Raw genomic sequence first — 13,557 nt, 5'->3', positions numbered from 1 at the left:
TCAGTCAGGTGTAAAGTAGTGATCTCCATTCAGCTCCATACCATTTACTGACTCTGTAAATGCACACTTCACTTCAGGGGCTTCAGCAAACAGACACTGCCGTACGCTCTCCCTCTGACATAGTGAGTAGTAATAACAACATTAAACTCAAGATGGAGAGAAAGAGTGGGAGTTTGCACGTGTGCAAAGGATCTATTTTAAAAAGTGGCATAGTGAGATAGAACTGTCTGAGATCAACGCATCACGCATGACTTTCTTGATTGAGAAAAATAATTGATATGCAGATTTCCTAAAAATAGCTATCATAAAAACCTAACTAGCAAAAACACAAAAGCTAATCTGCTCTTCTGACTGCAAACCGGGCATGAACTTCAGATTCTCTCTTCCCTTATGGATTTCACCCGCAGGACACATTAAGTGTTCATTTCCAACAAAGTAGCATGGATTGATTTAATTCTTCAAAGCCCTAAAGAAAAAAAATATATGTATCTATGATTTATGTAAAATATGTCTTTTCATCAAAAGGCCTCTAAGCAGCCTAGTCATTACTCAGTTATACAGATGACACTTTGGCCAAAATGTATACATTAAATACATTCATTACTTATTTCAATGCACTGACGAAAACCTATTTGTGCATAAAGTGTCATAAAACAGACTGTGGCCCGGCAGTACAGCGGGGCTAAAATCGTCGTCTTCAGAAGATTAGATCTGTATATAAACAATAAATAAACAACCATGGCATCCTCCTATGTGTGTGTGTGTGTACATCATCGCTATCTTCTATGGCACAGAGACACCAGTGGAGATAGGGGACCACATACATCCGGGGACGCGTAATAAGACTTCAGAGTGCAAACTGGGTCGTCTATACAGCGGATTCATACCGGTATTTATCATGTAGATACGGGAGACGCTCTGTCGATCGCACTGGCACGTCGATCGCACAAGAGTTTCCATTAAGTGATCGCCTGTTTGAAGATGAGTTTGCAAACCTTGAGAGAGGAAGAAAAAGAGCGAGAGGCGGCCTAGCGGGTGTGAAAGCTCCCTCGGGGGGTTTTAGAGGCACTACATGTGAGCTGCTCTCGTCCAAATCGGTTTCTTTCAAGCGCTCCCCTGCAAACTAAAAAAAACAAACAAAAAAAACACAATACCAGAAGAAGTCTGAAATGAAATCCCGAATGGCAGGAGTCACGTAAAAAAAAAAACTCGCCATCCTCGCAAACAGTATAAATAAAATGTATTCACTCTACAATCTCAAATAAAAGTGTTCATGAGAAAACCCAAACTATCAGATCGCAATGAAATCAAAGCATGAACGCTGCTATAGGCACTCTAACGTTTACAGCAAGAGCGACTGAAAGAGGCATGTGTGTATAGGCGCAATTTGATATGCAAGGCAATCTATAATTTACACCAAAAGAAAGGCCATGTAGTGTATTTACAGCAGGATAAAAAGGCCCAAGGCTTCTTATGTCGTTTATGTCTCTCTCTTACTCGTATTGTTTCTTCCGTGTTGGCTCTCTCTCAAATAAATTCCATCAAGATTCTGCTGCAGGGGGTGCGATAGTGCAGTTGAAGTGTGCATAGGTTCAACGGGAGAGAGAAATGTGAATCTCTTAAGACAAAATCACGATGCAGATGTGTTCTATCGCTGAATTTCTAACTTCTCCTTTCTCTTAAATTAATTTCCCTCCCCACATTTTCTCTTTCTCTCTTTCTCCTTCAGACACACACAGTCAAGGGTGTAGTGTTGTGTTATCCCAGCTGATCCTCATACTGCTTCCTGAAGCAGTCTCCGGCGGGGAAGAAGTCCCAGCATCGCTCCTGGTACATCTTCCACACGTACGACTCCTGAGAGGCGGCGAGGGAGAGAGAGAGGGGAGGGAAAAGTGTCACAACACTGGACAGAAATGGATACGGTAAAAGAAATGATCGTTTTAGACCTTCATGAAGGCAAAAGATAACCAATGAAGACTGCAGTTTGCTTTTTAACTGACCTGTCCTGTGTGCTCCGTTTCATCTTTATTGATGAGATACATCAAGAAGAACCTGAAGGGAAAGAGAGAGAAATATTGAGCAATATAACGCAACCTTATACCAGGGTTCCCGCGCTGACTTGGACATTGAATTCAAGGATTTTCCAGTGACTTTCAAGGTCTTGTTTGGTGAAATTCAAGGAGGTAAATTGGCATGTTTTGGGATAAGACATGTCATTGGTCAAAATCAGACTTCATAGAGTCCTCTTTTTTTTTTTTACTCATCTTGTAAAGCAAAGAAATCGCAGTGAAGTCACTGATTTCTAAACTGCTGCTATATCAACACAAATCTCCATCACAGGGTTTTCCTCAGGATGTGAAGGTCCAGACAGCTGAGGAATATTGATGAATTTGGAAGCTATGTTTTAATAAAATACTTTCAAAGTAATCGACTCATTTTCAAAAGTATTTAATGCCTTATTTTTCTAAAATTCAGATTTTCAAGGCCCATGGGAACCCTGTTAAACACACTGAAACTCACTGTGATTAGTCTGAGCAACAACAAGGAAATGCGCTAATATTTCAGGCGGTCAAATTCACATATACTGTAAGGTAACTCACATGTAGTTGGCTAAGTTATGCTCTTCTAAGGTGTGCGTCTCGAAGCCGTGCGGCGTCGTGTCAAAGTAGTCGCTCCCTATTCCACAGATGAAGCACTTTGTCTAGAGGGAGAAAGGGAGAAAGGTTTAGATGACACACGTCCCTGTCTTGTAACTGAAGGAGAACTGAAGGAGGATTTATCAAGCTGACCAGCAAAATCCCACTGAGCGTCACCGTCTTACCTCCATGTCCTCTCTGACCTGCTCCTGCTGGTCTCTCAGCTCGCCAAAAGCATCAATGATCAGACCTGAAACACAGACATACAAGCTCTTACTAGTCAACTTTTTGTTGAGGAAGTGTTTCTTATTTGCAGTTTCCCAGCCGGTCCAGGATTCAAACCTGAAACCTTCTGGCCACAAGTCCGCTTTTCTAACCTCAAGGTTACTGTCACTGTCACCACTTGGGGCCGCCGTTCACATCATATCAGAAAAGGAGGAAAAACGGGATGACATCTCGCTGCTACAACTTGGAAGCATGTGTGTCTTTGGAACACCAACATCCATCCAACAAACTGCAGCAGATATTGATCGCTTTCTGTTAGTAAAGCTGATTGTATTCATGTGAGTATAACTGGTGACATGAATGTATTTTCCCAGTCGGCAGCTTGTATTTATGGTAAATCTGACATGACGTGAATGCGGCGTAATGATTGGGTGTGAGGAGTTCTGAATTACCCTTATACATTACAAAGCACTTAAGTTTGAGAAAAGAAACACTGTACTTTGGAAGAAAAAAAAAATAGTAGAGGCAGGACTGTCCATACCCTGGATGATAGCCAGCAGGATGACGATGACGAAGAAGAAGAAGGTGATGTCAAAGACCACTCGGTAGAGCTCGTACTCATCGCCGGCCGGGTCCTCGATTTCATCTCCTATGCCACCGCCGGCGCGTACGCCCACGTACATGTGGAACAGGTAACACTGGAGAGACAGACGTTTCATGACACATTTACCGCAAAAATCAACCCTAAAATAAACTTGACTTTTATTTTTGTTGACTTAAATAAATATAACACATTCCTGGGAAGGAAGATTTTAAAAGACAAGTAAAATCACTTTTTTAGCCTGCACCTCCTTTACCATAACACTACTATTCAGTCTATTATCCAAACTCCTGCCGTCATCTGTTGCATTTTAAAATTCATTTAACTGGGTTTTTAGTTTAGAGTTCTGTGTTGTATTCAGTGTTATGTGATTGCAATGAATTGTCTCTCGCAGTCTGAAGTACTGTGTATGTCATATTATTAATTTTCTTGCAATTATGGTATTAACTGTTATTAAAATGTTCAATTTTACATACATGTTTAACTTTGACTGTCGTGTATTGATATTTTAAAGACTAGTCTGTCGCTTGTGCGTCAACTAATGGGGATCCACAATAAACGAATACACATTAAATGACTATATCAGAAATCAGATGAATTCTTCAACTTTAAAACCCTAACTCTAACAGTCACTAACTGGGTTGATTTCTCCTTTAACCACTCACAGTCATCATGTCGTCACACTTCATGTCCGGCTCGTCCTCGTCCTCACTCTTGTTGTAGAACTTGCGGAAGAAGTTGAAGGCCACTACGGTGTAGAGGTACACCACCACAGCCAGCAAACCCACTGTCATCATCAACTGTCATCAACAGATGGACGGATCATTAGCACAAGTCAGTCGGTTTATTGTTCCTAACGGGAAAACAGGCTTGCAGCGAGCATCACAGCGCATTGTTACAGTGAAAATGCTTGGGCCTGTAAAACTCTCCAAACTTTTAGCTGCTGTACGTTAGAACAAAACACAATAAAAGACTGTAAATAGAGACAGTAGACAGGCCCGTCCATCACCTGTTTGCCGTTGTGGGTAACGGAGGACAGAATGGTGCGCAGGGTTTTGACACCCATGGCGATGTCCAGAAGATGACAGGCAAAGAAGAAGTTGTTGTAGTGTCCAAGCATAGACATTAACAGGTACCACACCAGGTAGAGGAAGGTCTAAAGGAGGAAGAGAAGCGTCATTAACACAGAACTCAAATAGACCCTACCTCAATGTCTACACTACACCATACACTGCTTCCTTAACTCACGTTGTCAGTGAACACAACGCCAAACTTCCAGATCTGGTACTTGATGTCAATAGACGTAATCCTGCAGAGAGAAGGTCAACCTAGTTAGTTCTCTGTGAATTTTTTACTGCAAGTTGATTGTAGTATGAACTCTTTTTTGTAAAGAGTTTACATACCAGGTGAACATGGAGCTGTCGGGTTCATGTTTCTTTTCATGGGTCATGGCACTGACGTCTAGAGAGGCCAAGTCCATACCGAGCAGCTCTGCAATCCTCTCTCTGCCGTAGATGTCGCCATATTTATCCAGCACCTATACACAAACATATATAGTCATACACAGATGTCATTTACCAAGTCATTTCCCTGCAAAACATGAAAAAAATGAGTGACATGTCGAATCAAAGCTGTCCCAAAAACTCACCTTTCTCTTCACAAACTTGTCCCAGTAGTTGTTGGGGAACGTGCTGCGTTGAATGAAAAACACCACAGGTTTGTTAATCTGAATTTCATGTGTAATGTTGAAAAAAAAGTTACATGGAATTCATCACTCAGTAGTATTTTAAAAAATATAGATTCTATCCTCAACAATGTCAGTATTTGGACATTATAGATTACTTGATGCCCCTTTAAAATAGCTCCAAAACAGTTTTAATTTCATGTCAGCGCTAAGAAAAGTTTTTTTTCAAATGATAGGTATCTCATTTTGGAATGAAATGCATCAGTTTATTATCCATCCATCCATCCATCTATCTATTTATCTATCTATCCATCCATCGACATAGTAACGTAAGGTTTCTTACGGTGTGTTGAGCACCAGTCTGTCCCATTGGCCCTTGATGTCATCGTCCTCAGGCTGCTCAGTGACATACACACCATCAAACTCCAGTTTTCTGGCCAGCTCCTTCTCTCTCTTGAAGATGACCAGAGGGACCTGGAGGGGGAGGGGGGACAAACAAATCGCATGAAATCTACAAATGTTTACAAATCTACAAAAAGTCAACAAACGGGTTGATTTTTGTCGTACCTTGAGGCAGTTGTAGCCGATGATGCAGAGGAAGGCGATGACGGTGTGGAAGATAGCGAGGAAGGCCAAGGCGGGCTGCATGTAGCCCGTGCTCTCCTCCAAGAAGTAGTACACAGGACCTTCATCATCGTCATCGTCTCCTCCCTCGTCCATTCCGGACCCTTCCTCCTCGGCGCCAGAACCTTCAAACAGGCCGGAACCCTCAAACAGACCGGAACCCTCGAAGTCCTCCTCGCCTCCTCGGGGGCTGTCCGACACCTGGAGAGGGCAGACAGAGAGAAGAGAGGGAAGATAGGAAGGGTTTCACTTCAAAACGCTATGTGTGTTCATTTGGAGGAAGTTTACCTGAAATTCAAACAATATTTCAAAGATATGAATGATGTTGTCGTCAAAATAGTTGCTATTGATTGGATATCTGATGAGGGTATTGCAGACTAAACCTTGGCCTAATAAATGTCAATTGCATGGATCCAAGGTTTTATAGTAGATATTATAGTAAACTAAAACTAAGATGAAACTTAGGTGTTAAAAAACATTGTTGTAAACTGAAATAAACTGAAATAAAATAAAAATACCTGTGAAATGCTTTTATTCTTCACCTTTGTGTTTATGTGCAGGGTAAAAAAGAGAATGAATTGTTCATGTTGAATAGTTTACTTGTCTGAATTCATATTGCTGTTGAGTCTGCTAGTGCCTTTCATTTGTGCAGCATAAAACCAAGTAGTCTTTAAGTTAGTTGAAGATGCTTTGAAAAATGTATGTAAATACATTTAAAAAATAATTTATGATTGTTGCATTACACAATACCTGTTGCAATTATGTACAAAATACTTGTTCTGAACTTTTATCATTATACTTTATCAATACCATCGCTACCAAAAATACAAAAAACTAGAACTGAAACTAAATAAAAACAAATTAAAACTAAACTGAAATTGAAATAAAATTAAAAACGATATAAAAATTAAAACTAATGAAAAATTCAAAACTGTAATAAACCTGCATGGATCCAAGTGTGCAGAAGATCTTTTTCACTTACATGCCAACAATCATTTTATCAGTGCCACTTTTTCCAAATGGTGTATATGTTCTTTTGGAATATATTGCATATATACTAGGTGAGAATAGTGTTGAGCTGTAGGGAAACACAGAAACCTAAAGAAACATAAAACAGCACTTTATCTAGAACAGACCTTGTAGAAGAGCAGGATGAAATTGAGAGCGAAGGCGATGAACAGGGCCAGGAAACGCAGGTTGTAGAAGTTACGAGACAAGTAGTTCTGAGAGGGAATAAAGAAGAGGGCAAGACCTCAATAATCTCACCAAAACATACAGGTAACATTTTATTGTCTTATTCCAGTGTATTAACACATGGAAAAGTGTAAGCAATAAAACTGTGTTAGTATTTGTGCTTACATCGTGTTGTTACACCCTTGTAAGCACATTATGTATGAAGGAGGTATTCATTAGGTACTTACTCAGTATTATTAGATGCTTGGCATGCTTTTCCATAGAAAGCACACTGGAATAAGGCCATTGTAAAATAAAGCGTCCCAAACCAGACTGGCTGATCATGATGCTTTTACTAATTTCCAATCATCTATTTCTCTTACAGTGCGAATAGCAATTAACAACATGAATTCAAATGTATTCTGTAACAGAATATCCCACTACTATAATTGGAGAGCGGTTTGTGTGTTTGTGTGTCCCACCATGGAGGAGAGGAGAGGAGAGGAGAGGAGGAGACAAGGACAGGAGAGGAGAGGAGAGAGAAGAAGAGGAGACAAGGAGGAGAGGAGAGGAGAGAGGAGAGGAGAGGAGGAGAGAGGAGAGGAGACAAGGAGAGGAGAGGAGAGGAGAGGAGAGGAGAGGGGAGAGGAGAGGAGGAGAGGAGACAAGGAGAGGAGAGGAGAGGAGAGGAGAGGGGAGAGGAGACAAGGAGAGGAGAGGGGAGAGGAGAGGAGGAGAGAGGAGAGGAGACAAAGAGAGGAGAGGAGAGGAGAGGAGGAGAGGAGACAAGGAGAGGAGAGGAGAGGAGGAGAGGAGACAAGGAGAGGAGAGGAGAGGAGAGGGGAGAGGAGAGGAGGAGAGAGGAGAGGAGACAAGGAGAGGAGAGGAGACAAGGAGAGGAGAGGAGAGGAGAGGAGAGGGGAGAGGAGAGGAGGAGAGAGGAGAGGAGACAAGGAGAGGAGAGGAGGAGAGGAGACAAGGAGAGGAGAGGAGAGGAGAGGAGGAGACAAGGAGAGGAGAGGAGGAGAGGAGGAGAGGAGAGGAAAGGAGAGGAGAGGAAGAGAGGAGAGGAGAGGGGAGAGGAGAGGAGGAGAGAGGAGACAAGGAGAGGAGAGGAGAGGAGAGGGGAGAGGAGAGGAGGAGAGAGGAGAGGAGAGGAGACAAGGAGAGGAGAGGAGAGGAGAGGAGAGGGGAGAGAGGAGGAGAGGAGACAAGGAGAGGAGAGGAGAGGAGAGGGGAGAGGAGAGGAGGAGAGAGGAGAGGAGACAAGGAGAGGAGAGGAGAGGAGAGGAGGAGAGGAGACAAGGAGAGGAGAGGAGAGGAGAGGAGGAGAGGAGACAAGGAGAGGAGGAGGAGAGGAGGAGAGGAGAGGAAAGGAGAGGAGAGGAAGAGAGGAGAGGAGAGGGGAGAGGAGAGGAGAGGAGAGAGGAGAGGAGACAAGGAGAGGAGAGGAGAGGAGAGGAGAGGAGACAAGGAGAGGAGATTAGGAGAGGAGAGGAGGAGAGGAGGTTATAAATTCTAGTTATTATAAAGGAGGGAATCACTTACCATGAATTTAATCCTCTGAATCTCCAGCTCATTCCACAGCTCAAAGCCTTCCTCGGCAGTTTTCTTCTCCTTCTTAGCCTTGGTCTTCACTTTCTCCTCCTCTACCGGCTCAGGCTCTTCCTCTTTTACCTCGGGTTCAGGCTCCACCTTCTCTGTCTTCTCGCCATTCTCGGTGCTGGAGGAGAGACGGGGGAGAGACAGAGGGAAACTTAGGTGAGGTTGCTTTTAACATGTATTACCAAAAGCAAAATAACTTTGTAGGTTTTAACGTAGATCACCAAGAGAGACAGAACCGCCACTGTTTTAACACCTGATTTGATGTGAATAGCTAACAATGCACATTTGCTTGTCTGGACACGTTAGTGTACACATATTCTTCCATCTGCAAATTTGATAATGTTAACAGATGATGATGTACACTTGCACATATGCTGTAAACATATGTAAACCTGTAAATCTGTCAGTAGTGAACATAGCGCTATTTTTTTTAGCATGACAAAGACACTGTATCTCTATCTTCAGTATGTTCTATTTGTTATTTTATCTTAAATACGTTTTATTAGTTGTATTGAAATCTACTCTATATCCTATCCTTTGCTGCTGCAATTTCCCTACAGGGATCAAATTTCATCTTGTCTTATCTTATATATCACAGAGAGAGAGAACCTGCTTAGTTTTGCCGTATATCACCAACAGGTAGAAAACTTACTCTGCTTTCTCGGTCTCTTGAGGAGGCTCTTCCTCGTGTTCAGGCTGTCCTTCCTCTTCCGGTCCTCCCACTGCTGCTTCCAACTGTTCCAATGGTAGCAGTTAAATGCACACATCACACAAACAAGCAACATACTGTATATATCTATCAGAAAGACCATCTCACCAGTTTCCTCTTCAGCAGCGGAGTGCCCTCTGGAGTCGGAGGCTCCTCAGGAGTCGTCTCACCAAAGTCTCCAAGTCCACCAGGAGTATCGAAACCAGGCAGGCGTCCACCTTCCCTATCCTCCCCATCCTCCTCCTGCTCCTCTCCTCCTCCTGCGTCCATGTGGTCTGTCGTCCCGTCCGCGTCTTGTACCTCTCTGGCCCCCGGTTCAGGAGGAAGGTCCCCGTGAACCTCGTCCTGCGTCGGGTCCGGCATACTGGCAAGGATCTCAGTCACCGTCATCTTCTTGGCCCCCTCCACTAAGCCTCCGCCGAACAGCGCCTTCCAAATGAGCGTGAAGAAGCCCTTACATATACTATAGACAAAGATCAGGATACCCATCAGAACGGTGTAGATAAAGGTCGCCAGTCCAACCACCATCTCCTTCACCGTCATCTTCCGTAACTTGCGATAGCGACGCCGCAGATTACGGAAGGTGAACATGTTAAAGAAGTCGACCACGCTCTTCAGGAAGTCGGCGAAGGCTGAGGTGGACTCCGTAGATTTCTCCTCTCCGTTGCCTTCATCTCCTTCTCCGGAGTCTCCCTCATCTCCTCCGCCTTCCTCCTCCTCCTCGTCATCTTCCTCTTCTACACCCTCTCCCTCTGGCTCAGAGATCGATGCGGCGATGTTCATCTCAAAGATGGTGTCCTCGCAGAAGTTGACAAAGAGCTCCATCTTCTCGCTCTCTCCACCCTCATTGACCACATCAAAGATGAACTGCCGCTTGGACTCTCTGACTTGCGGCATCTCCCACTGGTTGCGGTTTGCCTCGCTGATCTCAAAGTAAATACGCTCAATCTTCCTGCTGGCGCCCATGATCTCGATGCGGCCCAGGAAGGGGCGGAAGTAGTTGAGCACGCTCTCGGCCTGCTCCAGGAAGTTCTGGAGGCGCGTGTCATGGGGAACGTGCTCCGACAGGTTGGTCAGCAGAACGGCAATGTTGAAACCAATGTCCTTGGCCGGCTCCTGGAAACGGTCAGCAAACTCCTCAAAGTTGATCATCTCATTTTCATCGGCCTCTGAGCAGGACAGGAGGAACTGGATCTCTGAGGGAGAGTACTGCTTCTGGCTGTCCATGGCCTTGGAAAAGTCCTTCTTGGAGATTAGCCCACGGGGGTCAGTCACATAGTCACGGAAGGCATCGGACGCCACTATGTCCTTGAGCTTGAGGAACATGTCAAAGAACTTGAGGATCATCTCCACGTTGCTGGAGGACTCCACCAGCATGTCCACCATCTGGCGGGCAATGGTGCCGTTCACAATGTTGCCTAAGAGCAGTGAGAGGTGAGAGGAGATGAAGAAAATCTAGAAAGTATGCGATAGATAGGAAAGGATAATATTAGGTTGAGATGTTAATCTTACCCTCAAGCAGAGAGAGCAGCATCACCACCATGTCTTTCTGCAGGTCCAACAGCTCCTTCAACAGCCCAATTTGACTGGAGTCCTGCAACACAAAGTCCAAACGCACACAAGGAAAACACACGTACAGTAGAGAAAACAATATTCTTAACACAGGCAGACACCGACTTAAAAAAATCTCATTGTAATGATATAATAAAATCACATTTTTAATTTGAGAGGATATGTATGCTCCTTTCTGGTAGGCTTCTGCTGTGAAAGTTAATTACAAAACTAAACATTGTAAAAGATAAAACAGTGTGAGAGACACTACCTCAGAGTGTGTTCTACTCCAGAAATGATCCTGGGTTTGCATTTTTAAATAAAAAATACATATATTTTTTTAACATTTCATCACAAATACCTTACATACAATTGTCACTGAATGTGATGACAGCCAGACAGACACTGGAAAGACACAGTAAGGCAGGAATGATAGAGAGGAGGGAAATGTTAAACAGCACAGCCTTTCTTTCCCCTTTGCCTGAAAAAGTGGCTGCAGCATGGGAGCAAGGAATACATAAACATGTTTGCAGATGCTGATCATAGCACTCCTGAAGACCTGCACCAGCAGATAACAAGAGACACAAGTAATTCTAGGCTGTTTACGGTGGTTGTCAAGCTGGTGGAGATCTAAAGGAAAAGGGGGACGGGACAGGCAAGCATCAAACGGCAGTCAAATCACCAATGGCGCCTTTCAATGCCTCTACAACGGAAACAATAAATAACAATAAAACAAGTACAATAAAGCAGGCGCAAAGACACCAAGAGCTAAATGAGCAGACGCTAAGCAGAAGGTTAAGAGGCTTTAGGGAGCAACAGGGAAAAAATCTCTTCAATTGGGAAGAACTAGAGGACCAATAATGTTTGCCTTTCACATGGGGGCCTCGTCAGAATCTAAAGGAACGCAGCGAGTCTAAATGACAGTAAATCATGAGATATGTATTTCTATTTCCACAACAAATCTATAAAGCGTGGCTTAAAAATTTCTTTAAACTCGCCATTTGGTGTTTACAGTTTGTTCCCCTTTAAGAATGGGGTACAAACTTTCAAAACGCAGCTTAACTATCACTAACTCTTCAGGCATTTCAGTAACTTGATGTCTCTTCTCTGAATAAGCAATGATCAGAATGGAGTCTTTTCATAGACAAATATAACTGACTCGATGGCTTGTTTAAAGAAAACCAACAAGGAAAAAAAACGATGTGTTCCAGGAGAGGCAAAGGAACAAAAAACATTAATTGCCGCAGAGAGAATAAATAAATGAAGGGGAAAATAAAGAGGTTGCAGGCGTTAAGCGGGGAAGCGGAGAATGAGATGAAGCGTGAGTTATTTAAAGAAGCATGAGGGGCCTGTGGATGAGATGGCATCAGTGAAGAGACACAGATTCTTACGCCATTTCGTTGTCCGGGATCGGGGTGCATCTAACGGGGGTTACACATGAGAATAAAAATGTTACCCATCAACATTTTTACTTCATTTTTGTATTCGTCTAGGCCTACATACTATCTCTCAAAGTTTATGTAAATACATTTGGTCTTGAGCTTTTAGTTCTGTGAAACTTTGACAGCAGCAGTTCTACTCTAGACTCCTCATCAGGCCAACATCTATGCTATTTTCTGTATAGTGTTGCTTTGGGAAATCAGATTTTGATAAAGAAACACGTTTAGCTTTACTGCCTAATTTAAAACACAAGAAATGACATCTACATAGCATATTTACAGTCCAATATTCAAATGATTTTGTAGCTAAATTTCTGAAAACCTAAATACAAAAACCTTAAACACTAAACTACAACTTCTTCCGCAATATCTCCTTTATCCTGTTCTATTTTTGCTCTATGCCTACGACTCTAAACTCAGAGAGATATTCAAGTTATAGAAATACAAAAATGCATTGTTATCAGAAGCATCAGGTAAGCAATCACACTGTCACACAAGATTAGATTGAGGCAGACACACTGCAGCTCCCTGTTAGGTCAAACAAGACAGATTGCAGATGCATTATTCACACAAACCAGACACGCATTATTGTCTAAAGCATGTCAAACTGAAAGCTCTAGTCAGTACGGAATGAACAGATTCTTCAATTAGGTGAAGTGGATTCATTATACAGAATTAGAGATGTGTAAAATGAGAGAAAGTGAAACATCAGAACAGTTAAGTGGGGAAGTAAGAGAAAGAGAAGAGTGACAGGTTTCATCAGATTGTTTCTGCCATCTAAACTCACATCCATGTCGTTAACTAATTGCATCACTTGAAACAAGTTTATTTTAGGACATAGTGGAGGCTGAAGAGGTGACCAGGGCTTTACAGGTTTCAGAAAGCCAAATGTAATACTTTCAAAGACTTTTAACTAATAACTTTTAGCTAATGAATGTTCCGAAACTATAAATGATAAAACAAAAAGGACACCAGGAAATTAAATGTTTAGGGACATTGTGTTGTATTAATCCTGTTCTGTATTAATATAAAAGTCAACATGCATGTGGGTCAAATTTAATCTGACCAACTGAAAGTAATACAACATTAAAAAAAATAAAACCAACACTAATGCCGGTCCCATTCACATCTTTTAGTGAAACTACACAATTCATGGCTTACTTTCCAACTCTGACTCAACTAAATATCACCAAATGTAAATATCACCTGTCAATACTACTATCTAATTTTTTAATTATCAAATTATCATATTATCATAATGTGTTGAGAAGAGTTGTGAAGCCTTTTGATCAGGGCTATACAAATAAACT

The 13,557-nt window shown here is 42.5% G+C and overlaps 1 protein-coding gene across 1 annotated transcript in view; it reads right to left on the bottom strand.

Moving 5' to 3' along the window:
- Nucleotides 1-1,375: 1,375 nt before the first annotated feature.
- ryr1b (ryanodine receptor 1b (skeletal)) overlaps nt 1,376-13,557 on the bottom strand; it is an 83,559-nt gene continuing 71,377 nt past the window's right edge. The window contains exons 92-110 of the mRNA XM_078283946.1: nt 12,200-12,229; nt 11,080-11,109; nt 10,770-10,851; nt 9,366-10,675; nt 9,201-9,283; nt 8,492-8,666; nt 6,907-6,993; nt 5,714-5,971; nt 5,490-5,620; nt 5,111-5,153; nt 4,866-4,999; nt 4,711-4,771; nt 4,472-4,618; nt 4,128-4,262; nt 3,403-3,559; nt 2,822-2,886; nt 2,601-2,701; nt 2,001-2,052; nt 1,376-1,854 (exon numbers count right to left, since the gene is read on the bottom strand). Coding sequence (XP_078140072.1) covers nt 1,759-1,854; nt 2,001-2,052; nt 2,601-2,701; nt 2,822-2,886; nt 3,403-3,559; nt 4,128-4,262; nt 4,472-4,618; nt 4,711-4,771; nt 4,866-4,999; nt 5,111-5,153; nt 5,490-5,620; nt 5,714-5,971; nt 6,907-6,993; nt 8,492-8,666; nt 9,201-9,283; nt 9,366-10,675; nt 10,770-10,851; nt 11,080-11,109; nt 12,200-12,229 — 3,177 coding nt within the window. The 3' untranslated portion in view covers nt 1,376-1,758. The remainder of the gene's footprint in view (nt 1,855-2,000; nt 2,053-2,600; nt 2,702-2,821; nt 2,887-3,402; nt 3,560-4,127; nt 4,263-4,471; nt 4,619-4,710; nt 4,772-4,865; nt 5,000-5,110; nt 5,154-5,489; nt 5,621-5,713; nt 5,972-6,906; nt 6,994-8,491; nt 8,667-9,200; nt 9,284-9,365; nt 10,676-10,769; nt 10,852-11,079; nt 11,110-12,199; nt 12,230-13,557) is intronic.

The sequence above is a fragment of the Centroberyx gerrardi genome, chromosome 6 (genome assembly GCF_048128805.1).
Source record: "Centroberyx gerrardi isolate f3 chromosome 6, fCenGer3.hap1.cur.20231027, whole genome shotgun sequence".
NCBI lineage: Eukaryota > Metazoa > Chordata > Actinopteri > Beryciformes > Berycidae > Centroberyx > Centroberyx gerrardi.
The sequence above is the reverse complement of the archived record's forward strand: the minus strand, read 5'-3'. Positions and strand labels throughout refer to the sequence as shown.